Source organism: Oxyura jamaicensis, chromosome 1 (genome assembly GCF_011077185.1).
Source record: "Oxyura jamaicensis isolate SHBP4307 breed ruddy duck chromosome 1, BPBGC_Ojam_1.0, whole genome shotgun sequence".
Lineage (NCBI taxonomy): Eukaryota > Metazoa > Chordata > Aves > Anseriformes > Anatidae > Oxyura > Oxyura jamaicensis.
The window spans coordinates 202,238,442-202,264,833 of NC_048893.1; the positions used below are offsets into that span (position 1 = coordinate 202,238,442).

Here is a 26,392-nt window from a genome sequence, read left to right on the forward strand (position 1 = left end):
GCAGTTAAATCCAGATAGCCAGGCTACGTGCTCCAAGTGTGAGTAACCCGAAAGCATTGCCCTTCTCACACCACCTCCCCTCAGCATCCTACCTTTAGGCTACAGCAGACATTAGGAATTAGTTTAATCAGCAGGAAGACAGCACCAAAACCAGCCAGCCCAGCAAACCAGTACACAGAGAGGAGATAACACAGACAACAGGGAACAATTAGTGCTAGCAACATTAAACAAGGTCACTACAAATACAGACTCTTGCATATTGTGCAAGAATATTCATGGTGAATACATTAAATCCAGAGCTACCTTTAGTTCCTTCACACCGTTGCTTTTCCTAAACACCACCCTGCGAAGTAGATTTTTGTTTCAGATTATACTAAAGGGTTGGAAATGAGGAGATATTTCTGCTCAGAAAGAGCAGTCAGGCTTTGGGACAGGTTGCCCAGGGAGGTGGTAGAGTTCCCGTCCCCGGGGGTGTTCAAGGCAAGGCTGGACGTGGTGCTTGGGGACAGGGTTTGGTGGTGACATTGGTGGTAGGGGGGTGGTTGGACCAGGTGATCCTGGAGGGCTTTTCCAACCCTAATGATTCTGGGATTCTCAGACTGTTCAGAACATAGGCACTTAGGGTCTTTTGGGGGGCAGCTGTACTCCACCTAAATCACATACAAAGCAGCATCGCTATACTGGCTGCTACAGGGCTGGGGGCTTAAAAAAAATATAGCAATAAAAGATTGCTGAAGCCAACAGCACTGGGTCACCTAAAGGCTCAGTCCCATATCCTGAACAGAGCTCTGGGACCTTCTACAGATGCACCAAAGCATCTTGAGGCTGTTGGCTACATAACATATGCTTACATGGGTCAAAACCAAGGCTTGCTGCTCATCCCAAACGTCACCCAGGGCTCTGCTGCCACATCACACAGCACGGCTTAGGTGCATTTTTAACAACTTATTAGTTTCATGAGGGTCACTTGCTGTATCACTTCCTTTGATCAACGCTCAGCTAACAACCTACAGTTTTGTAACACCTTCGAGTCCTACCCAAGTACAAGGAGCAAATACCTCGTTGGGCTGCCTCTCCCACCAGTACATACCTTGGGATGCTTCTTTAATTTGGTGAATCTTTATTTAAAAGATTATTCCCAATCTAGAGACTGCTGTACAGAATAATTCAGCAGTCAAGCCTCTTTTTAATATTAAATGGTTTTCCCTTTAAGCCATATAACATCCTGACATTCCTTGCAAGATTAAGAAGTGTCCTACGGTTAAACTTGGCTGCCTCGATGCCAAATAGTGCCATTTACACCGTGTCAACCAGTACCAGCAGGTTTTCGTTCCTGCAGCCTCTGTGCAAACTGCAGTCCCGAGAACTTAAAAACGGCAACAGAAAGGTCACAGCCACATCTGAAGTTCAGCCTTCCAAGCTGAAAATTTCAGGGACTTCATGTCACAAAAGCAAGAACAGTCAGAAATCTTCTTTCTCCAGCCAAAAAAAGAGCAGCCCCGACTGCACCCGCATGGAAATCTGCGGTCATCCAACTGCAGGATCACAAGCTAAGCCCGAAGAACATCAACTGGAAAATCTGTCTGTCATCTTCACAGGCACAATAGGCTTGGAGGAATAAATTATGCCTGCACCAATGAACAAAGATCACCAAGTTTAGGCCATAAATCTGGATTAAAAGTTAGATATAATTAGCAGAGAGAAGTTTCAACGCTAATTGTCCACATATTGTTTCCATTTCTAGCCTGAGAGCATGGCCAGAGCTACGGGCTGAAGCTAGCACAGTTTGTGCCTTGAGTGCAATCCGCCTGGGTTTAGTAATCGACAGCTCCGAGCCAACTGATGGCATAACCTGCGTGCTATCAGCCAAGGCAGGATTCTTCCTACATCGTTTACGAGGGATTTTTAGTATTATTGTTATTAAAATTAGCACTTACACAGCACTTTAAGAGCTAATTCAGAGCTTCGAGAGGCCACTGCTGGCCCGCTATCAAATTTCCTTCAGTGGTCAGGAAAGCCAAGCCAGTTACAGCAGAAATGCGGGTCTTTTAAAAGAGAGCTTAGCCAACAGTGTCGTCATTCTGCGCCTGCAGGCTGTTCTGGTGTCCCTGCAGCAGCTCACGGCCATGGTCAGCCAGCAGCAGAGTCAGAGGGATGTAACCGTGGCAGATTTACTGCTGTAGCTTGGGGACCCGAAAGCTGCTGCGTAATTGTCCAAGCTCAGGTGATTCACAAGCTGCTGCCAGGGGAAGCTCTGAAATCAAAGCAAACGTTAAAATCCCTTGCAGGGGGAGGCCACCCTAATCTGGTTCGGTGGTGAAGCTGTCATTCTGCTTCTATTCTCACATCACTGTGCTTTCTGAGATAAGGGAGACTACGATGAAAGCAATCACGCTCCCTTCCTCTGGGAGTTTAAGAGGCAGTGGGACGGATACCAAAACATTAGCCACGTACTGTAGCCTAAGACCAGCAAAATCGCCATCCCTAATTGATCTAACAAGAACCTGCAGGCAAAAATTCAACATCTACCCTCATCGCTTCCCAGTTCCCGAGCTGATGAAATATGGGCTAATTGGGGTATTTCTTCAATGCTTTGCAAGTCTAAAATCAGAGTTTCCTCCTCCCCCCAAAAAGCAACTCTTTACCTTGGCCGTAAGATGTGAAACATTTTTAGCGTACGATATCCTGCCAAGAAAAAGCTGAGTAATTTCATATCTTTGAACATCTTTAGGGTTGGATTTATTGCTCTGGCAATCGATTCTACTCGGGTACTGACTTGGATAAAGCAAGTTGCCAAGTTTGGGGCTTCTTCACTGTTACATGACTTCTTTGCAATAACATCCTTGTCTTGTTTGCACAATAAAGCAGCTTTCCCAACGTCCCAAGGAAAGGGTCTGACATGATTTTACAGCTCGGGAACATGCTGTAACACCACATTCGCTCTCTTTCAGCATGCAACAAGCTCGAGGCAGCGTTTGAAGCTTCCACTGAACCAGTTTCCTTTAGGACACTGCTGTATCCTCTTGTAAGCGAGGTATTCCTCCCGGTGAATCGTTCTGCTGATTTACTGCTTTACATAGCAAGTTCATTCCTGGCTACAACCTTGAAAAAACAAAAGCTGGAGTCTTGTGATAGTTGTGCTTATGAAGCTAACGTAAGTTTATGTTCACATTTATCAAACAGTCTCAGCTTTATTAGACATTTGATACGCTGTTTCATAGTTCCACCATACACTCCAAGTATCTCTCTGCTTCTATCAGACATCTGGGTTTCTCCTGTACAGAGCTTTAAGCCACAAATACATCAATTAATTACAGCAGTCACATACTACAGCTACTTCTCCCAAGAAGAAATAAATGCCTGTAGTCCCATTTGCCAGAACAACCTTGGTTTACAATGAGCCTAAATTTAAACTGAGAATTATTACCAGGGATTTAGAAAACGGAGCAGAACACTTCTGGCGATGAGCGAGATGCAGGATCCTGGAAGTACAATACCCAATCCTATTATTAAAAAAAAAAAAAAAAGCCAAGGCTTTCCTAATAAACACACAAAAAAAAATGGAATGCTCACTTCTTGTATCAGCCCAGAAATTATAGCATATATAGATTTTTTTTTTTTACATAGCCCCTTAAACCATCATTTGCTACATCTACTTTCCCACAAGAAAAACGTTCCTGATTTATTTCATCTACTCCCTTTCCCCACTTCCCTCAGAAACCTATTCCTAAGGTTTGTCAAAAGCAGAGGGAGGATGAGAGGAGACAGTAGGGAGTAAACAGAGAACAAAATGCAAGTCTGCTGCATTCACTGATGGCATTAAACCTCTACAGCAGCCAGTGCAGGAAGGAACTCACAGAAGGCCACGCTTTTGAAGCGCAGATACTTTCCATCACTCTTGCAAACAGTTTTGAATTGAATTAGGTAGGTAGGACAAATCAAGTTTCTGAATATTCAAGTCCATGTGGACGCTGCAATAGTGGATGCTTTGAGCTATCTGCAAAGGGAGAAGGAGAAAAAGCTACATCCATCAGACTGGCAGCAGGGGAGGTCCTGGCCTCCAGCAGAGGAACATGTGAAGGAGCTAGCAAATAGATCACCTTCAACACACACGGGGCACGAGCAGAAAAGGATAAAGTCTTGAAGCGAAGCACAAGCCTCCAGAAATGAAGTCACAAAACCTGAGATGTCTCCAGTCCTCTTACTCCAATTCACGGAAACGACTCTGCCACTGGGATGGATTTCCAGCTGGTTCTTTTCATTCTTTGAATAAATGTACTTCTGACAAATAACATAGAAAGTGTTTTTTTTTCTTTATACTCATGCTTATTGTTTGTGCTTACAGAAACCTCGCTGCCAGGGCAACAGCCAGGATCACGCTCAACATGCTGCACATGGCAGAAAGGTAAATCACATGCAAACACAAAACTCCTAAGGGCATAAACATGTAAAGATGATTCCTACCAGGACAGCAATACTGGCAGAATCCTGTTGCCTTTTGCTGACGTGTAACTTGCCAACAAATCTTAATTTAAGTTTCAGCTTGAGCTCCAAGGCAGAAAACAAGGCTAAGACTGCAGTTCACTGCACAAGTGAAAAGGAAGATGCATTAATTTAGGTTTAATGGATTACAGGCTCCACCCAAAGAGGCAAACAGCTGCTGTCAAGTTAATTGTGTTCTTCCAGATGAACTCCACAAGCCTGATAAGGTGTTTGCAACAGCTGAGCGCAGGCCTTACCCACTGGAGGGAGGAGGAGAAACCCCAGTCAATACTCAGGTGACTCTTTTCTTCGAGCTGCATATTGCTGTGCTTCTTCTGGAAGCCATCCCCAAACTCCGATAAAACAAAGTTTAATTCCAAGAAGTGGAATTCAGCTTCAGCTGGGGCTGAATTAGAAGAGATCTACCATCAAAGGGCAGAGGGATGGTCTTAACTCTTACAGGAGCATCTGCCACAGGGCGCATTGCTCCCACCCTGCTGGGTTTTCGATTGTAAGAGCGAGCATTTTTACTCCATTGTACTTGTTCTCAATCTTCCTCGATGCGGTTACTTATTGACACGCATTCACTGCAATTTTTGCTCAGGGTGACAGATGAAGAACTCTGCTTACCGTTCTTACAGCCATACCCTGGATAAAGTTGTATTAAAAGTAAGGAAGGGTTCCCAGTGCAACCGTGCACAAAATCCTCCTCCTTAGACACTTTCAGGAAGTTATTTAGGTGTGACATGCTGTTTTTCATCAATTCTAGGAACGCTGTAACAGACGAGGACTGGATTATGACTTCTGGCCAATTCACTGACACCGTGTTTTACATGCCATCAAAAAAAGAAGGCTATTTTTGAAGTTCTGCACGGCTCTGTGTAATTTCTCTCCTAAACAGTGCTCTCAGACTGATCAAAAGCTACCAACATCCCTATCCACACACACTGAAGATCTGCTTCTGTAGGGGTGTTTTATTCTGTGTGGCGCATTAGGAAAGCTGAAGATAAGACCAGCAGCAGAGGAAGGCTACCAAGCCTCCACTTACGTTCAAATCTCTTGTGCTTCACGGACTGTTTCAACTTGCTGTGACCCACGCTGTTCTCTCCTACAGATTTTGGCAAAAGTCAGGCTTGGAAATTGGCTCTTCTGATGACTGATTAGCCTCAGCGTCCGGATAGTTTAGCACCACATGAGTAAAATGCCTGGGAACTGATTCCTCTGAAAATCTGCTTCTACAGATCAAAATCCCCCAAGGAGCCTCTCAAAAATTCAGCTCCCTCTTTCCTTCTCCATCACTACTTCCCAAGAAGACGCCACCCCGCGACTCCAACCCACGTGATTTTTAAGCCAAAACCAGAGATCACACCCGTTGCACTGTTCATCCATTTCAGTACTGCTTATTAAAGTATACAGAGGCACTCGAGAGGTCCGATTACAGTTCCTATTTATTTATGCTGGCCTTAAGCCACCCGGGTTTTCACGTCCAGAGCCAAGGGGATGCCTGCCTGGTCTTGGCTGCCTGTACAGTATGGACAGCCAAGTCTTCCAGGTGGAGATCTTTCCCAGTTAGAAACATCAAGTCTGGCCATCGCAGAAAAACCACCACACTTATCGCTAGCAGAGGCATGTTTTAGGGGAGGAACTGATTTAAGAGCACAAGTCAGGCTAAGAGGAAGCCCACAACCCACTCCACACTTGGAAGAGTATTTCCACATCTGCTGGGAAGGGGTGATGGCAGCAGCAGCATGACAGTCTGCAAGCCAGCAATTTGGTTCCTGAGAGACTCCCAGTGTCTTGTTCTACCTTTCCTGTACAAGCATCAAGCTGTTGATGTGCTCCTACCACACGACACCCATAAGCACAACATTTAGACGGGTTTTGGCGAGGGCTATGCCTTGGGATCCTTCTCTAAGACAGAGAAGGAAAAAGCTCGAAACAAGAGATTTAATTCTCAATGCATTTAAAATGCAAAAGATCTTCCCTACCTCTCCTTACTCTGCATCTACCGATATCCTAAGCAAAGAGCTGCTCGTTACTTCTGCCCAGGCAGAACGGCAGAGGCTAGAGGTGGAAACCTACTTGCTGCACAGCTCCACTGTCAGAGCGGAGTCAGAGTAGCTGGGAGCTGTTTTCTTCCAGTTTTTCTTCATTTTCACCTCACCAGAAGTTCAAAATTGCTGCTTACAGCAACTATACAACTGCAAACTCTGGCTGAGCAGCTGGCTGTCAGGACAGGACGCTCCCGCATTGCTCACGACTTGCCTCATGCATCTCCTTGGCTGGAAAGAAGCCAGTGCCCCCGTGACACACCTTAGCACCAAGCACTTTCAGCACAGGAAGGCCTCCCTCACTCCATCAATTCCCCACTCGCAGAGCTTATGAAAAACAGCCTCAAGCTTTGCATAGTTTCCAGCTAAAAATAGCTGCCCGAAGTCAATTACCATGTTTAGCGTGTGCGATTCCATGGACTCTGTGGTTTCTGAGAAACTACTCTCAGCTACTAATGAGTTTTTCAACACCGTAACTACTCACATAGGCTGCACGCTTCGTCTCTTTGCTCCTAGATTGAGGGAGTCACTTGCCTAAGGCTTCTGTTAGTTAAGGCCACTGCAAAAGACAGAAGAATCTAAGCACTGAGCAATGTGTTTGCTAAAAAGCTTATTTTCTAAGCTAGGTAGAGCCAAACAAAACCTGATTTTATATGGTGTCCTGACATTTTAGTCTTGATCTCTTAAGGTAGTTGATTTTACAAGCATCCCCAGATTTCAGCCTGCTGACAAACACTGCCTGCGTTCATGTTCTTCAGTTCTCTTCAGCCCTAAGTCACGCATTCTTCTTTAATTTAAGTTACCTTCTTGAAATTAAGTTACCTTTCAAACAGCAAATCCTGCAACAAAGCCTGTCACTTCCAGCAAATCCCTGAACTATGACAGATCATGAGAAGCACGATGAGAACATTTCAGACGCTGAGATGGAAGACAATTCATAACCACTCCTTTTTCTGCTTGTCATGTACCAACACGACCATGCTCAATGCTGCACAGCTGTGCATTTGACTCAAAGAAAAACGTGGTTTGTGCAAGTTTCTTTGAGTCCCTAGCCTAGAAAGTAATAATTAGTTCGTAGTTCAGAAGTCAAGCTCTGCTCCTGCTCAGAGCAGTGTCTTGTCACTGGCCAGCGTGGGCCACTTAACATCAGCAAACCTGGGCCATCAGTGCTGTGACGTGAAACAGGGCAATTGTTCACTGGGTGTTGCGCCCTGCTTGGATAAATCCTGTCTGGGACACTGCAACCCGACTTATTCTCTTATCAGCAGAGCTGTGAGAAGCTGTTTTGTTTAATGAAGGCACAACTTACGTGCTCTCTGGAGTTTTCAATATTTAATCCTCTAGGTCAGCAGCAGCGGAAGCCATTTCACACCCTGGTAGGCTCATTTAAATCAACATCAGCTAGGTTAGATGGTATTATGAATGTTCCAGCAGTTGCCCAGAGCTGCTGTTTTACCTGCATCTCCAGCACCGACGTGGTACTAACTTCAGGTTTTTCTTTTTTATAATTTCTACAACCTTTTTCATTTTATTTTGAGCAAAAAAATACAGCTAAAATGTTTCCAATTTGCTCTAACTGGCTTGCCAAATAGCAAAAACACACCATCACATCTGCTGGAGGAACGGTTAAAGCCATCAATCAAAAATCACCGAATGGTTTGGGTTGGAAGGGACCTTAAAGATCACCTAATTCCAATCCCTTGTCCCCAGCCCCATCCAGCCTGGCCTTGGGCACTGCCAGGGCTGGGGCACCCCCAGCTCCTCTGGGCAGCCTGGGCCAGGGCCTCAGCGCCTTCAGAAAGGGATTTTGTCTGGAGAGATGAATATAGGAAGGAAAACCACGAAGGGACAAGTTTCACTAGTTTTTCCATCCGTTTGTGTGTCATACTGAACATGAGAGGACTTCATGTACTCACATATTTAGAGGCATAAATACTACCAGAAGCTCAACTGCTTGAAGTGTCACAATACTATGAAAAAACTGTTTTAGATATCGTCATGTTTTGTATCCTATTTAGGAACCGAAGTAAAATTTTAACATACAGGACTACGTCCTTTCTTTAGTGATTTGCCAGCATAACCCATCCTCCCAATACCACTTAATACTGGAAGGTCTATTTTGAAGAATTAAAGAAACCAAGGAGAGAAAACTCAGTGAATACTAAATATAAATCTATTCCCTTCAGCACTGCAAATGTGCTGAGAGCTTGATTACGGAGACATGTCCAGAACATGACCTCGGATGTATTTGGCCCGACCTGAGTGTTACGTGAAAGGTGCAACGTGTTTCTGTATAACCTATTACTACCAGCTACATAATATTTAGAGAGCCTTCAAGTGACCTCTTTTTAGGAAACAGGACAATATGGCCAAGAAGGGGTGGGGGGGAAGGAACAAGATTTTAGCTTTCCAGTTGGGGTGGTTAACTTTCGTTAGCCTTTTTAAAACAACCGACTGGAAGAACATTCATCATCTCCATATGGCATGAGCAACTTGGTAGCTGCTCTGTGGTTGCCTCAGGTTCTTGTCCCTGCCCCAAAACATGAAAGCTCAAGAGCTGCAGGGGTGCTGAGAACTTCCTCATGCAAAGCTGAGCTGTCTGGGTGTTTAAACTGTTCCTCTTCCTTAATTAACTTGTAAACCCATATCATTAAGCATCGGAGCACATAGGCACCATTTTGATCTAACACTCCAGTTTTTCTACTGTTCACACTCTCTGGCATTCTTAACTGATTCTTTTTTAATCAACGTAATTGGAGCCAAACATATGCTTTTCATAAAGGCATGTTCACAAGCTTCTTAAGTTTTAGCTATTCACTTCAACTGAGAACTAAAAAAATAATTTCTTCCCCAAAAAGCAGTTGTGACAGCTGATGGAGACAAAGTCCTCATTTTGCAGTTTGTAAGAGGTAAGGGCTGGACTAGAACGTGGTTGCAGCCTTCCCATCGTGCAGCTGATCACTGTGGCTACCTGGCAGCATGGTTCCTTCAGAATAATTCAGATGTGGATACCACCAGCACCGGGACCTGCTTCCTTCTGCGAGAAGTACGAAAAGCCAGGACAAGCTGCTCTTCACACTCACAATCTCTCAAAAACATTACAAAACCACATGTGTAACCGGTGAGTTTTTACTACAAATACACCGTATCATGAGGAAGTCTTCCAAACGTGGGATTTGTGCGACCAGATGCAGACCTTTACAGCGTAGACACCTCCCTGTTCTCTTTACAGCCAATGGACAGAAGCAAGCAGACAGCAATTTGTTTCCTCCCAAAGTGCACGGCCTGTCAAATGACTCACAGCTCAAGTTATGCCTGTACCTCTCTTCTGGTTGTAAGAGGAACATGCTCGTAACAAAACGATCTTTGGAAAGAGTTCTGTTGTGGTTTAACCCGGCTGGCAGCTAAACACCACACAGCCGTTCGCTCACCCTCCCCCCTCCCTCTCTGGGATGGGGGAGAGAAACGGGAAAGTGAAGCCTGTGGGTTGAGATAAAGGCAGTTTATTAAGATAGAAAATAATAATGATAATAATAATAATATGTACAAACAAGTGATGCACAATGCAATTGCTCACCACCCGCTGACCGATGCCCAGCCCAACCCCGAGCAGCCGGCCCCCCCAGCCCGGCTAGCCACCCCTATATATTGTTTAGCATGACGTCAGATGGTATGGAATACCCCTTTGGCCAGTTTGGGTCAGCTGTCCTGGGTTTGTCCCCTCCCAGCTTTTGCTGCACCCCCAGCCTGCCCGCTGGCAGGACAGAGCGAGGAGCTGAAAAGTCCTTGGCTTAGTATAAGCAGTGCTCTGCAGCAATTAAAACATCAGCATGTTATCAGCACTCTTCTCATCCTAATCCAAAACATAGCACCCTACCAGCTACTAGGAGGAAAAAATAACTGTCCTAACTGAAACCAAGACAAGTTCACAGGCTCGTTACTCCGGTCTGGACTCCTGGAGGAGGTGACAAACCAGACCGCATGGTAAGAGAAAAAGCACACCTGACAAGAAGAGACTAGAGATCATTAAGAAGTAATAAATGCTATCACCACGATTCTGAAATAGGTATCGAGGGTAAGCAAGGGCAGAGAAAGTGGACCTGTAAAAAAAGCTGAGTTAATGGGACAGATGAGGGGAATTCAGGACTGCACAGAGGGAGGACCTCTCTTCCATTCCTAAGGAACTTTCCCAGCTAGGAAGGAAACAGGCAGAAAAACAGCACTTATGTAAGGCCATAAGTTAGAAATTTGAACTTTTCCTGGAACTAGACAATGCAGTATATACTCTTTGATAAGGCACACAGAATCCACTGAAATATGATCAGTAGCAGGCCTGGTGCTGAGGACTGGAAAAGAAAACGTTCCTTTTAGGAAAAGGCAAAATAAAGGAGTACCTCTTAGCTCAGAGGCAAAGCTACGCCCAACAGCACACCTAGAAACTGCAAGAGTACACCTGGACTCTCACTTCTCCAGGCCCAATCAAAGCACACAGCTCCAGTAATCAGGTTTCAAAACAGCCCTGATGAACACCCAGCAAGGGAAGCTTTAACAAAGCTGACATCTTCACGTCCTGTCAGCTTTATGACAGACACTTTCAGAAGAAAAGTTCAGATTTGAGAGGGCTCCAGTTGGTCAAGCTCATGACCAGCTGGTATAACAGTGAATGTTTTTTCTGGTTTGTGCTTCACACTACAGAGAAATGTAAAGGAAACAGGGAAAAATATTAGTGAACAGAACAATCAGGATGACCAGCATGTATTTTCTTCTTTCCTCTTAAGAGAAACGTAACGTTAGGTAGTATAAAAGTTCTCTTCCAATGGATTGTGTCTGAGCGTAACCAGAACTTCCTCAAATGCCCCGATTGTTTTCCACTAGGACTAAAGACAAACTGAAGACTGCCTTCTGAATGTCGAAGTGTGTTTTACAGTATCGAGAAAAAGCACACTTGAATTTTAAGAGGACTTGTAAGAGATCGACTTCTGCATAAGCGATCTAGAGACAACTTTTCCTCCCACTTCCTTTGCTATAGAATTAGGGCTACTGCTTCACGCAGGCAACAGTGACACCTACAGTTAGCACTACCGAATGACAACTCCTACAACTGATAAAACCAAATACACTTTTCCAATGACTTCTCAAAGCATTAACACGTATACTTCTAAAAGTTTTCAGTTGTAACATACCTACTGTTATTACTTCAGAACTGGAGTCTGCAAACTGTCTTGTAAAATGCCTTTTAAACACAACCTACTCCTCAAACCCAACCTACTTGCAGTTTTTCAACCCTGTTATACTTCCCCATAACATTCTTGAACAGCTATAATTAAAACAGATCTGAAAAAAATGTTGTCACGTTTCCCTTTTCACGTTTTTCACCAGAGGGACAGCTAAGACAACCAAGAGTGCAATTACCATACCTGTCATGTACCACACATCCTGGAATAACTGCTTCCTCACTAAGCAGCTCTCTTCTGGATTACGAGAGATTATGAAAAATGTCAATTCAGTGGTTTAACAGAAAAAAATATAGTCCTTATTGTATAGCCATTGTATAAACTGTACCATCATTCGAGCAGCTTTTAGCAAGGTGCTTCTTTTCAATATTTTGAATTGTTTATATCAATTTTCAATTTGAGCAACACAGAGTAAGGGCTTTCCAGAGAGGTCCCCTAACAAAGAAACTTCCTGATATCAATATCTGTAAGACAGTCCAAGGGCCAGCTCTAGGTCAGCGTGCTCAAGTGTCTGCTGGCAGGAGCCTACAGGATAACAAGAAACACACATCAAGGCTCATCTTCTCATCACTAGTAGTAAACCCATACTATCTAAATAGCTCCATGGCACATTCCAGTCCAGAATTTTATTTAATTATTTGGAAAGGCTCCTTCCACATACCCAAGTTCAAATGTCTACGCAGAATATTCTTATAAATCTTACCTAAGCAAAGAGAAGACATCGTACGAGTTACGAACACAGTTCTGATCCACTTGGAGGAGACTATTCTTCAGGGCACCTGAGTGATCCTTAAGTCAAAAGAAAAAAATGTTTATTTAGAAATCAAAAACATTTCCATCTGGACTAAAAGCAGGCACTTTGATAACAAATGACCTTGCATTTAATGCATTTTAAAACTGCCTTCATACAAGTTTACATACTGTTGGTAGAAGCAATTGAAGAAGGCAACAGCAGCAGCTCAAGTCTGGCCTACAAGAACTCTTACCTATAAAGTCCCAGGTCACTAGCATATTTATCTGTGTTCTGTCTAGAACACAGAACACTTTCTTGAACTTTGTAAACCATTACTGTACAAAGCCATTTTATCTGCAGGATGTTATTTAGAGTCCTGCCATTCTTCAGAGCTGAAAGCCCCTCCCACATTCAGCACCACGCCAGAGATGCACAAGACCATTAGATAAAGTCCTATTCTTCACTCATGCTTCCACGTGTTTAAAAGATCAAAGCAATCTGAAGCTTTGAAAGACGTTAACCAGTTTCTGGAAGTTACAAACGCCCTGTGTCATCCTTAAGAGACCGGAGCCTACGTTCTGCACTAGAAGCGTGACACCAATACAGGCCACGAGCCATTCTTTACATCACAAGGGTCCAATATCGTACTTTGCCACGTCAGGAATAGCCACACAAATTCCATGAAATGCCACAAACTCTCAGAACTGGTTCTTCACATGACAAAGTGAATTCTAACTAGGTCAAACAACCTAGCAGCGTTGCCAGAGACTTTACGGATAGCAGAAAAAAAGGCGTTATTCTGGCATATGAAGCAGCCCCAGGTGGTGCACATGATCAGCAAGCTTTTCAAGTGGTGATATGGATGTGCTCTGATATGACTGCAACAACCCCTACCTACATATATTCTGCCTGCCTCAACAGGCTGTTTCCATTTCAAGATGTTGAAATGCGGAGTTACATGTCAGCATCTACTGACAAGTGCAACAGCCACAGGCCATGCAGCTGACATGACTTCCCACCAAAAATAAGGCTCCACTTAAATAAATCAGGAGATTTATACATCACATACGAATCATATTGCAATAGGGGCACCGTATCAGCACTGCCTCAGCTCCTCACTCCCATTCTCAAGATGCTGGATCGATCTTACATGCTGAAATCCATACATATATCTCCTAAAAAATCCCCCCAAAAAGACACCTTAAACCCCGAATCAGCTAGGATGATGGAAAACTGAAGATGTTTTATATCATGAAGTCTATCTCATTTCATCAACTACTGCCTTCAGAAAGTGAGGCATCAAGTTTTTGGGAGAAAACATGGAGTGACCTTGAAGTTGCTGCAGGAAGAATAGAGCTCCCAGTAGCTGCACGTTTTACCCTCTCCTTCTCCTGCTGTATGACTGTATTGAAAAGAAATGCCCCACAAAGCAGATACAGAGTCGTCTAAGCAAACTACTAAAACTCTTCTATCTTGAGGAAATTTGCAGATGCAAAGGCAAGGTGTCAAACTTAGTTATCACACAGGCTTACCCTTTAGAAGTGGAGCTTGTCTACTTTTCTGCTGCAACATTTATTACAGATACAGGTACGAGTATTCGCAAGCACACATAAAAGCCTTGTTTCAGTAAACTGACCAGGATCTAGCTGCTAAATATAGTCTGTGCAGCCTCTACCTGTACTGATGTAGGCCACGTGTTGCAGAGAGATCACGTAGAGAGAGAGAGATCAGCTTTTCAAAGGTCTTATTGCTTGACTGTTGGAAAATGAAGCTACAGCACAGGGTCCCTGAACATTACAGCTTACTGTTCTGCCCGTCCCTGAGCACAGCCAAATGCTTCGAGTTACGGAGAGCTGTACAGGTTAGCTCTTGCTTTATTTCTTTATGGGACCAACAGCAAGTTGGTCAAAGCAAAAGCTTTATCTGCTTCCCTAAATGTACCTTCTGAAAAGGTGTCACTGCAGGAGAGAGGCTGGCAGCAGCAAACATAAAATGGCTGAGAAATTTTGAAAGCAAGGAAGACATTGAGGAAAAGAGGAGAAAAAAAGCTGGTTCTAGGAAAGCCAGTACAGCACCTAGACCTTGTTTTGTCAAAGGTGGCCAAAAAGCAGTGCTACATAGAAACATGCAGTCTCAGAACCAAGAAGATTCAAAAGAATGCTTAAGGGTCTGGAATATTTTAAATCCAGGCTGACAGCTTCAAGGATTTCTGAAGCTCATGTCTATTTCTTATTCATACGTTGGTTCAGCTCAAGCAGTTCCAGACAGTTTCTCTGTAGGATTATGAGGGAGAATGAAACCAATATTGAACAAGTGTTTTAATGGTCCCATATCAGAACTAAAGGAAACAGGAAAGCAAGGAGGATGTGGCTGTTGCAAAGGAAACAATCTACTGAAGTCTTCTAGCAAAATCACTGCACGATTTAGTATGAAATAATAAAAAAAGGTCTTGAACAAAATTGTACCTCCAGCTTCCGCGTAAGTGAAAAGTCAAATGGGATTAAGGTCAAAGCTTATTTGCTTGTAATAGCTGCTTTGACCTTCAGCACATATTCATTTACACAACCTCATTGTAAATGCTAGGAGTTATATGAGCACTGTGAGATACCTACAGCGAAGAAGTAAAACCCTTCAGGGCTCAGAAGACACACGGGAAGGCTTTTGTAACCTTATTTCCCAACCTTTTTCTCACCGTGATCCAAGTATCTAACGTTAGAAGAAAACAACTTGGTTAAGAACATTACCCACAGAAAGTGCTTGTATTCTCTTTGGGTACCAGGAATAGCTATGCTGCTGCTGGACAGAAGAGATGGGAGAATGGGAAAATTCCAAATCTCTCTCTATTACCAAGAATACAGAATTTAAAAGGCCTTCTGACATTCAGTGGGGGAAAAAAAGTCAGTTATATTAACAACAATAAAGATATGGCTCTTTTATCCTGCTAACAAAACAAATGCTATACTGTAAGTGCCTGGTTTACCTACAATTTCTCTACCAGTTCTACTTTGCTCCTTTATAGGACAGGAGCTTCCTACAGAGCAAGCTTTCGGAGCACACACATTTGTATTTAAGAGATTACCTTATAAAAAAAAAAGTGGGTTTGAAGGTTCTAAACCACTAAGGTGCATCACCTAGCAAAGACATAACCTTCCTTTTACACTTCAAAGTTAATGATTTAGCAACTACAGCATTCCTACATGGGCTTGCTGCTTGATTAGCGTGGATGCATCCATCTGATTGATGCATCTCCAGCATTAAAATAGCTGTGACAACGCTAGTTGTTCCTGTCCTACTTCAGATTGCTCTGCTACAATTGTTTCCAGGCTGCAACCTCTCACTCTAAGCGGGTAACACAGCAAATAGGAACTTGTATTTTATGGATCCAGTAGTGCTCAGTAGTACCTACATAATGCTTTTTGAAACATTGAGTTCATAAAGTCTCCAAAATATTTCAGTCAGCTTCCAGTTTCCTTATTTAGGCTCATAAATGGTATTTAGGACATTTATAATAATAAAAACTTAGTTCTTAGTTTCCCTATTAATAAAATGCATTTAATTGTAAGAATCCATAAATCTAGTTTGGCTATTTAAATGGTAGCTCAAAGGATTATTAAATTAATTGGGCTTATTTGGAACAATGTGGGGAAAAAATATGCTAAGAGTACAATGCTGTAACTTTATTCACAATGAGATGTGTAAGAACAGAGGACACATCCAACACTGAAGTGTCTTTATGCACTGGGTTTTCATTAGACTTGCAAAATGGCATCTGTACACATCTATTTTCACAAGGCTTATTATGTGCCAGTGCAAGGAAACCAGAACTGCTATCCCTTCCACTTAAAAAAAATTCAATATGAGGCTTATGTCTTGAACTATTATGAAGACCTAACCCTCCATCAAAAAAAAGAGCATCCCAAAGAATCAGAAAACACTGACACAGCCAAGCAGAAAAGGTATCATGTGCAGCTTCCAGGGACAGAGCCACACACTGACCCCAAAAATCCCTCCAAACAGGAGGTTTCAGGTAGTGCTTTACATGTGAGAGGCAGTATACCCACCAAAGTGAGGCTGTATATATTTGGAATATCCAGCATCAATAATTAGGAAATCAGAAAGCAAAAGAGATTAGGACCGAAGTACCCCTTAGGAACAGCTTCTGAGTGTACAGGAAGAGTTAGCTTGTGCCAAGAAGTTTAGCTTGAACTGCAGACAAGTCACTTACCTACAGGAGGTACATACTCTACAAGAAGTTATTTAGGTCGAGGAACTGACAAAAAGCAACCAGAAGCTCAAGAACAGGGTGACGAAATAAGTTACTAGCTATTGCAGCTAGGATAAATTATAAGGACAAAAAAAAAAGATGTGTTCTTCATATGGTAGGACTGTACTTGTAACTTCGCTACGAGCACATATAAGAACCAAAATGCACCTGGAGCAAGATTAAGGACAGCATTACCATCACTGAATACTGGATTACTGATACTAAAATCATGAAAATCTGAAATTGCATCCTGCCTCAGCAAAACTGAGTTAACAGCACCAGAAAGCTGAGCCTGAGCCGCGCACCAAAGCATTTGTATTTGAAGGATAACCACCAAAATACCAAACACAATTTGGAGGCTTGTATATAGTCAGAGTTGTGCACATGCAGCCACCTTGCTGCACTCTCCCCGTGGAAGAACGGCTGCCTGAGGGGTTGACTATCCCCACAAGACTGGGCCTGCTGGTTCTTTTGACAGAAACTGTCCAGCCACAGACTCCTTACACAGCCTATCCAAAGGACAGCACTGCCACCAGCAACTTGGGATAAAAAAGCTGTCAGCCGTGCCATTTATATTTATATTAGGTAAGTTTAACCTTCTTCATCATCTATGTAGTAATCAGCATTGCTATACAATAATTTGGCTGCACGCACTAGCTGGACAAAGAAATATTACAGTGAAACGGTTGCAATAGGGCAAATAGCTTCAAATTAAGAGCTACAAATTCTGGTTTTAAGATCAATAACCACCACTTCATGCGGTTTTATATTCACCATGAAAATCAGTCTCAATAGCCCACCATTTTCAAGATGCCTGAACTGTGAATGAAGCGTCTGCCTCAAGCAATAAAGTCTCAAAGCTTATTTGCAGTAATCGGGGTTTCTTTGGACTTAAAATGCTAAGCTCTAAGTCTTCCATGAGCAGCTCCAACTGTCCAGGCAACAGAAGTGAGATAACAGCTCTGTCATGTCAGAAAAGCACTCTTCAAAACAAAGCATTTTAAATGTTCTGAGCACTCGAGTGTGAAAATTTAAGTTTAGAAGTTGAATTTCAGCTTGTCACAAGCCAGAACAAATAAGAGATCCTCACCTTCTGTTCAAATGAAGCTCCATAATAACCATCGTTGAGACCAAAAATAATCTCGTTTGGGTTTCTTGCATGTATCTGCAAGAGAAGAAAAATCATTTTAAGGTCAATTTAATATGGTTTTACACTCCCGTTGAGCATAAACTGCTCTATATGACTGATGGTCAAACAGTTTCTCAGCACCTGTAATTCCAGGAGCAGATGAAACAAAGAAAAATGAATTTAACCACAGAAAAAATATTTGCTTTACAGCTTTAGTAAAAGTCACTGATTATGTTCAGCCATTCTACCTTGAGATCAGAAACAGTGGCCAGAGCATCTTTCCTATTGTTGCATTTCAAGCTATCAAAAAAAAAAATTAAGAGACCAGCAAATTAATCAAAGAAACCTCAAGAGTAACTGGCATTTATGTGGTATTAACCTAAAACAAAACTCAGAAGTACGCTGTTGGGGTCATAATAGCTGTCATACTGAACTAATTTTGTGTCTAATATTTTGCTGTTCACGTAAAGAACATTATTTCAAATAAAAGCATGCACTGGAGAATATTCTTTAGGGAGCCATTTTTTCCCCTGGAGTAAAAACAAAGGGAATATTAAAAGACAACACTACACCGAGGGATACAGGGTCTGGCTGGGAGGGACGTTTCTTCTTCGCAGTCCATATGGTGCTTTCTTTTAGATCTGTGACTAAAACAGTGTTGGTAACAGCCGTATTTCACCTATTACTGAGCAGTGCTCACGCAGCATCGAGGTCACCACTGTTTCCCACTCCACCCCTACAGTTACTCACTGGGGGAGGCAGCAGCAGGTTGGGAGGGGGCAGCTGACCTGCAGTGACCAAAGGGAAATTGCGTGCCACACAACATCACCCTCCGAAATAAAAACTAGGGCTTAGTCTGTCCACAGCAGCTGTTGCTCAAGGACTGGCTGGGCATCAGTCTGTTGGTGGGAGGTGGCGAGTGACTACTTTTGCATCCCTTCTGTGTTGTTTTCCACCTTCCTTCCTCTCTTTTTGCTTTCATTTAAGCTGTCTTCATCTCAACCCATGAGTTTTTCCTCACTCTTGCTCTGATAGATCTCAATCAGTCCAGAAGTGCCCGTTGGAATGAGAACATGTATGATTCAAAAGGCACCATGTTTTTGTGGTTTTATTATTTGTGTGATAGAGGTTTCTTTTAAGCCACTTTTACTGTAAACTTCACAATACAGAAAGCATTGTTCACCTCTTTCAAAAGGCTACTAGTAAGAGACAAATCCCAAACTTTCATCAATTCTGCAAATCTTGTAAGGGAAACCCTTCAAAATGAAGATTTTTGACAGTGCCATCCCCATGAGATGGAACTGAAACTGTAATATACACAAATATTAAGACCTATGTTCATTTCACTGCATGTACGATCACACTGCTACTTCCCTGAATCAATTTTTCCATTGCAATTTAAAGCACCAAGTGCTAGCGGTATCATTTGGGAGGCTCAGTCAGCAATGGTTGCAAGCTAAATAAACACTCAGCCAGTCAGGATTCAAAGCTTTGAAGTGAACTATTACAAATCTAGACAATAAGACTTTAAAGTTCACCCTTCAAATGTGTACATTTCCTTTCTTAGTATTCTATATTTGTCTAGCTGTTTCATTTCTGTAAGCCAGAAGTAGAGAAGACCTGTTCCACACTACCTGCTGTCCCAAGTACTTTAAGCCATCTAGGTTGACCTTCCATTCGATCAAAAGCTGGAAGTGCTCCTTCTTGCCACCCCAGATCCTCACAACAAAACATGAGACGGATGTATCGAGACGATCGGGCATTATTCCGAAGTCCAGACTCCTCCACGTTGGATTCTGGTGGTAATCAAAGGGAAATAAGAACAACAAAAGCTGAAAGCAGTCTTAACATCTAGGCACAATATCAGAATGTAGCAAAGCCCACGTCAAACACAGATTTTAAGAAAAAAGACACTTAAATATCAGCCATTTCAGGGTTTACGAAGAGTCGAAAGCAACAGCTGCTGATTTTGTTTTCAGAAGACAACTCCTATCTTAAATGCTATATGCTGTAAAGTACTGCAGAAACCCCATGAGCTCTGCCGCGTTCTACTACAAGACATGGAAGAATTACTTTATTAATTGAGTACAGCCAAATCAAAACTTTTAAAGTGGAAGTAACATCATTTTCCACGTTATAATTTACCTTCTGAAAAGCAGAGTACAGCTTTCATTGCAAGAGTTGAATTAAAACTTTGATCTATTCCCCCAATAATTAAGTTGGCATAATTTATAGGTTTGTTCCCATTCTCCTCCTCTCCGAGCGATGCTGGTGGCAATCCCCAAGTGTTGCCACAAAGAGCTCCTCTTCATTCTGAGATCAAGCTTGCATCTCAGCACAAAGTAGCATATGTTAAGCTGAACGATGAACTTCCTCCTATTCCACTAGAACTCAGATTTGCAAACACGAAGCACTCCAAGAGCTGACTCACGTCTGATAACATTTAAATCAGGACTGACAGAATCTGTTGTAATTGGCTCAAGCTACAACCAAAACCGAGTCAATCCAACAGTGATAGTAGCAAGAGCCAGTTAGCAACTTTTGGACTTTCTCAGGCCTTAAACCACAGCATGTCCAAATACAGAAATAGGGAAAATAAATAAATATATATATACACACACCTCTCTTGCTTGATTTCCTGGCAACTCCTCCAAAACAAAAGCAGGAGCAAAGCTAGCCAGTAAGTTTTTACAGGAGGAATAAACTTAAGGAAGATTCCCTAAGGAAGAGAGATGTTTGGTGGCTGATCAGACAAGAACACCAAGCCGTTAATACCAGGCCCACAGAAGATGTATGGAATTTGCACAGCACTACATCTTTTATACAGATTTCTGTCATCCGGTTTCCTTCAATTAGATTCCCTTCTTGTCATTCATTTTCCTGGTATGGAATAGGCAGAACTGAAAATCCAAAGGTCTCAAGAAATACAAGCTTGAGCAAGATGCAGACAGCTTTTCCTCCATTCAGGAGGCTTTCGAAGCATTTATAGATTGCCCGGTGTGCTATAACAGTGCAGTTCTACCTCATTGATGCAGACACTGAAGGCTGTTTAGCGGATTTACAAACTGCCTTGGCCAACACTTGTAACATCCTACTCCCACAGACCTACCCCTTCTCAGTTGTAGTAAACTGTTCAGTTCTGGTCCTTCCACTGCTCTGAACTGGAGAATTTAGAAACTAAGATGTTTCCATACTCCGGTTTCTTAAAGCTATTAGCTCTGCAGAGAATATACACGTTTATACGTGCAGGTAGATGATCATTACTGTTCACCTACACCAAGATTTTCAAAGAATCTAGTGCTATATCCTACAGCACCGTCCTTTATTTGGGGTGTTGTGCCTTGTGTTTCTGCTTCTACACCACGGTTGCTAAACTACACGATGCTTTAATGAATCTGTACACCCAGGGAATGATATACAATCACCCTTGAATAAGCAAACTGCAGACATTTAAATAAAAGCAGCTGCCTCTGTTGCTGACACCAGAGAGAAGAGGAAAAAAAGGATGAACTGTAAACAGACCTTAGGCATGACACATTCAGTTCTCAGACACTGAAGGAATACTTCAGGGAGAGAAAAAGACTTACTGAGACTAGTAAAAATTCGGCTAAGGTTACTTTGCTTATTTGGTGTGCTCAGCATTTGAAGTGTTGATATATTGTAAAGCTTAACCTGAATATTAATCAGTTTTCACATGAAAATGCCCTGCCTTTGGAGCATTCAGTCCCAAATGCAAAGGTACCAACAGGCCACTGTTCCACAGCTGTATAAAAAAAACATGCACTTCTGCTATAGTCACTCATTCTTGTGAAAAGAACCTGAAAAGGAGGAGAACATGATGCTCCCAACAGAAACAGAGTACAAATCTGCATTTAATGGTTACAGCAGAGAAACCTACATACTGCAACACAATTTCAAAAGGAAAGGTTTTCTTATATGAAAGCAACTTACCAGAGAGTTCTTGATCACTTCACTCTTATAAAATTCTGAAGGAAAAAGTAAAAAATACCCTTAGTTTAAACACTGATACAAGTCTTAATACTTGAAATACAAAAAACTAAAGTAACACTGAAGACAAATGCAAGTGGGTTTAGTCCATCAGTAACATTTGTAAGGAAGACTTTTAGTCAAAAACCTGTTTGCATTTTGAACTACTCACTGACACTTAATTATTAAAAGTCATTATTTAAATTTAAAAGTTTCTTCTTTATACCCATGATGATCCTGAGGAATTCCTGTGCCTTTGGTTTCTGGGGAAAAAAAAAAGCCTGTTCCAGCACTTTACAACATTTGGTTGCCATTTGCAAAGCGACTGGTTTACGTGACGTCTTCCTGGAATAGTGCAGGAGGGATAAGCTTAATTGCACTCCTTTCCTGAAGAGCAAGGGTGACCTGTTCTGGATGCTTAGAAAGTGAATAGCCAAATCACCTCACAGAGGTACAAAGAACCCTGTATTTAAGTGGAAATAAGCAACTGCTGACACATGGACCTTGGCTCTGCCAGCCACAGAGAGCCTGAAGTCTTTAGGTGGACAACTACAGGCTGGCAATCACACTTCAGATGCAGAAATCAATTACAGGTTTGACCAACCACCACAAGACAGTCCAAGCAGGAGGCTCAAAAGTTACATATTCTTACAACAGCATCCTCAAAAAAGCAAGGTTCAACTGCTGGAAATAAAACTACGAAGCAAGAAAAGTCATTTGCAAAGCTCCAAGTATTGATAGTATCACAAAGGTAATAAATATATATATATTTTTTAATAACGTTTCTCCATAACGAAGAGCTATGGCTGGAATGGAAAGCAAAGCATTAGGGAAAAATGGAATCTAACACTCAAACAGTGATTAAAAGCAGCACAGATGACTGGATGCTTCTTGTTACTGGCTGACAATGCTATTTTTGTAAATCTTTGATAGTAGCAAGTACTGGTGTATGCTCTGTAAAATATCTGGTACCCACAGAGCAGAACGCTCTCTCCCACACAGAGCAACTCCTGCTCCAAAAGCTTTTGCTTTTCTGTGCGCTTTTAAGTTCCCAAGTTCCTTAAACTCCATTTTTTGGCCAGGGGAAAGGAGGGCAACAAAAATAGGTTTATCTAAGAAGCTCTACCAAAGCTGCCATCTGTTTTGCTTCCTTGCCTACCTACACTGTAAGATTTTATGAGGCTCAGGAAACTAAAAGAGCTCTTTTCCACCGTTAGTGTAGATGAAGCAAATAATGGCAGCAGGTTATCAAGCCATAAAAAGGACGGAAAATTCGCAGCGTAAGAATTCCAACAGTAACTGGTAAAAGAGTTGGCAAGAAGCCTGGTTTACCTTTGTATATCTTGGTGTTATCACACAGGTGAAGGGTGAAGTACGTATCCAGGAGGCGATAACCATTCTTATTGATAATGTTACGCGCTGCAATATTCCTAAGATGACGAAGTCGGCGCTAAAAAGAGAAAAAAGAAATTTCTTAGCGTGAGATCATTATTTATTTACTTTTAAGTATTTTAATGGTTTCCGAAGCATTGTCGTCACAAAAACAGATGCTCTGCTTTTCTTTCTTTTTTTTTATTGGCAAAAATCTAGTGTGAACATTAAGCATTCAGCAAAGCCATAATAAACTGTCTGGGCAAGCAACAACTAACCCCCATGAGCTCAGATTAAGCAACGCTGATACACAAAACAAGCTATTCTTCGTGTCCTGTACGTAACTTTTACTCGACACATCCAAATCATCTCAATGATTGATTACTTCCCATCCATAGGTGACACTGGTAGCAGCAATATCACCCGGGTATTCTCTACATTAGAAACACTTAAGTACTTCCAACACAAACTAGCAGACAGAGCTCCAACATAAGCCACCACCAAGTCCAGAGCCACATGAAACTGGCTGAACAAGGCTTCCTGAAGTCACAGCAATCCCAGAAACTGTTACAGCATCCTTAAATAAAAAACAAAGCACATCAGAAAGACACATCCAGAAGTTCAGAGAAAAAACAAGGCATAGTCACACCCAAGAAGTCTGTCAGCTTGGAGAAGCGAACCCTTCTCTTGGCTTCAATACAGTATGTTATTTTGAAAATTCTGGTCCACAAGTTCTCAACCTGAATGAATTAAAAACCTCATTGAAATCTCCACTTTTAGTGACCTCATCCAACTCCAATACCACATTAGTTTGCTACAATACCATATCTTGGGGGGTGGGAACACACACCACATTTCCTTCTCTCTTGGTACCAGAACATCTCATAGCTGTGACCAAAATCCTGAGCTTGACAGCACACAAAGCCCTTCACCTTCAAAGGTAGATCCTTACCAGTTTATTGTTCATTTTAACTACTCAAAGCAATTCTGTAGGATAGTCTGTTATTTATTAAATTATTGCTTGGCTTTGCTTCTTGTTTACACTTCGAAAACCTGTGCGTGCATAGGACAGACCACCAGCAAGCTGCCACGTTGGATACATGAAGCTCCCACCAAACCTTTCAGCGTGGTATTGCAAAACCCTTCTCCCAAACAGTCTCTCAGCCTACCAGTGTCTCCCCCACCTCCCTCAGGGAAGTGGACAAATGGCTCCCTGCCCTTTTGGGATGGCTACAAACCACCTACAAGCCTCAAACAACTGGTTTAACGCATCCTTTTACCACGTGCTTCCTTTCACAGCATGCTTCTTTCTCCCCAGACCATGTTAATCTGCACGTCTGGATCCACCTTCAGAGAAACACTCCTGCATCTGCCAAAGGAGGACTTGAAATGCTTGCAAAGCCAAGAGACAGCAACCTGTCTGCCTGCAGTTTGTCCCGGGTTTTTAAAACAAGGGCTGAAAGGCCAGCATCGGGTTTGGAGTCACAACATGACGGCCAAGGGGGCTGTTATCACAGGAAGGAAAACTAACGTAGGAGGACTAGCGCATCTCTGTGCAGAGGACTATCACATCTCTGTTCACATGACAGACCCACAGCCACTGGTAAAAAAGCTTCAGCCTCACTTCTGCAAAGACTGTTTACGACTTAGAGTGTAAAAACAGGGCCTGAGACAGGATGCCAAGAAACATCACAGCATCACTGCTTACAAGTACACACATGTAATATAAAATTTTAAAATAATAATCCTGTAAGCAGCTTAATTGCAGGACAACAGTCTTTTGTATTAGAAATTGGCATCAAGAATGTCAACTGGAAGAATAATGTTCACTTAAAAAAATTATATGGAGCCTGTACATTATTTCAGCTCTGACCTCAAAGCTGTGCAGTTCTCCTGACCATCTCGTAAGAGAAACTGATACCAAAACAACCAAAGAGGGCAACTTTCTCTGGGTCCTTTCAGGCTGGCAAGCTCATTGTGTGACTGGTTTAAGCAGTGTATTACAACAAAGTAACCCTCAAGCAAAGACAAACGAGTTTCTCCTCTTATTATATAGAATGGGGTTTCAAAAAAGCTCTCGAGCGTCACAACCTCCACTTGCATCTTGAAGACCTCAGCCAAGTTCTTATCTCCACGCTGTGCGACTTGGTTGCGCCCTTCAAAGTCCAGAACTTATCCTAAAATCTGAAGCCTCGCTCCTTCCAAACCAGTTGGGAGAGCATAAATCTGGGGCTGTGAGACCACGGCGGCTCAGGTGTCAACCCAGGGCAGGTAACGAGTGTGTTTAAATCTCCAACTCAGCCACTGCTCTCCTCCTCCCTTCTGTCCCATCACTAGCCCATTAGCCTACCTGGCAGGGAACAAGTTTCCAACTGCACGGACAACTTCCCTGTTTATTCTCCTCAGTATAAGATCATGACGAGAGGGGGACTTGGATCCTGAAAATAGACCTCCCAGTTGCCCACTACATCACTGATGCCACATTGCATTATTCAGATTCCCTCAGAGCTCTACGGAGGCAGCACTCGGAGCTAATTAACCTCCCTTGACCCAAGATAATTAGCTTTAGCCAGGAGACCATCAGCTACAGAGGCAAATCCAAGAGAGGAGTCAAACCGGTGCTAAAATCCTTCACAGCTTTGCTTGCAGCTGCCACAGCTACCTTTATTTCCGAGGTGTTTTCAAATCTCTGCTAAGTTTTACCTCCTATGTGTCTCATAATTTTTTGAGATGTTAGAATATGCAAAACAAAACCTTGCTGTGTCACAGCTCAGCTATCGCGGGCACCAGGCAGCTCACAACTCACCAGCTGCCAACCCCAGGGCTTGCTCGTGCTGTCCTCTGTGCTCCAACCAGGAGCACAGGGAAAAGGAATCACTTCTCATCAGAGATATGTTTTAGCTATTTGTTCTGTTTGTGAAGTACCCAAAATTCTTCATCACAACAAGGGATCACTTACAGATGAGAACAAAACATCCCTTCCAAAAAGCCCAATTTAAAAATCAAAACACCAGCACTAATAAAAAAAAAAAAAAAAAGAGGCTTTGGCAACCTCCCGAGTCACAAAACTTGGAGGAGGCCAGCTGTGCTCACAAGCTGATTGCTCAGGATTTGCTTTCTTAAAATAAGATAAGCAAAATA

The 26,392-nt window shown here is 42.6% G+C and overlaps 1 protein-coding gene and 1 long non-coding RNA gene across 4 annotated transcripts in view; one reads left to right on the forward strand and one right to left on the reverse strand.

The window, feature by feature from the left end:
• Positions 1-26,392, reverse strand: part of UVRAG (UV radiation resistance associated) — a 114,573-nt gene that overhangs the window by 53,796 nt on the left and 34,385 nt on the right. For all 3 annotated transcript variants that reach the window (XM_035343780.1, XM_035343799.1, XM_035343789.1), the window contains 5 exons: positions 23,213-23,330; positions 21,845-21,879; positions 19,528-19,689; positions 17,855-17,929; positions 12,471-12,556 (listed from right to left, as the gene is read on the reverse strand). In XM_035343780.1, coding sequence (XP_035199671.1) covers positions 12,471-12,556; positions 17,855-17,929; positions 19,528-19,689; positions 21,845-21,879; positions 23,213-23,330 — 476 coding nt within the window. The remainder of the gene's footprint in view (positions 1-12,470; positions 12,557-17,854; positions 17,930-19,527; positions 19,690-21,844; positions 21,880-23,212; positions 23,331-26,392) is intronic.
• On the forward strand, positions 1,880-25,292 carry LOC118176956. The gene is made up of 3 exons (XR_004755606.1): positions 1,880-1,890; positions 19,726-19,734; positions 25,163-25,292. It is a non-coding gene; the product is annotated as an uncharacterized LOC118176956 (long non-coding RNA).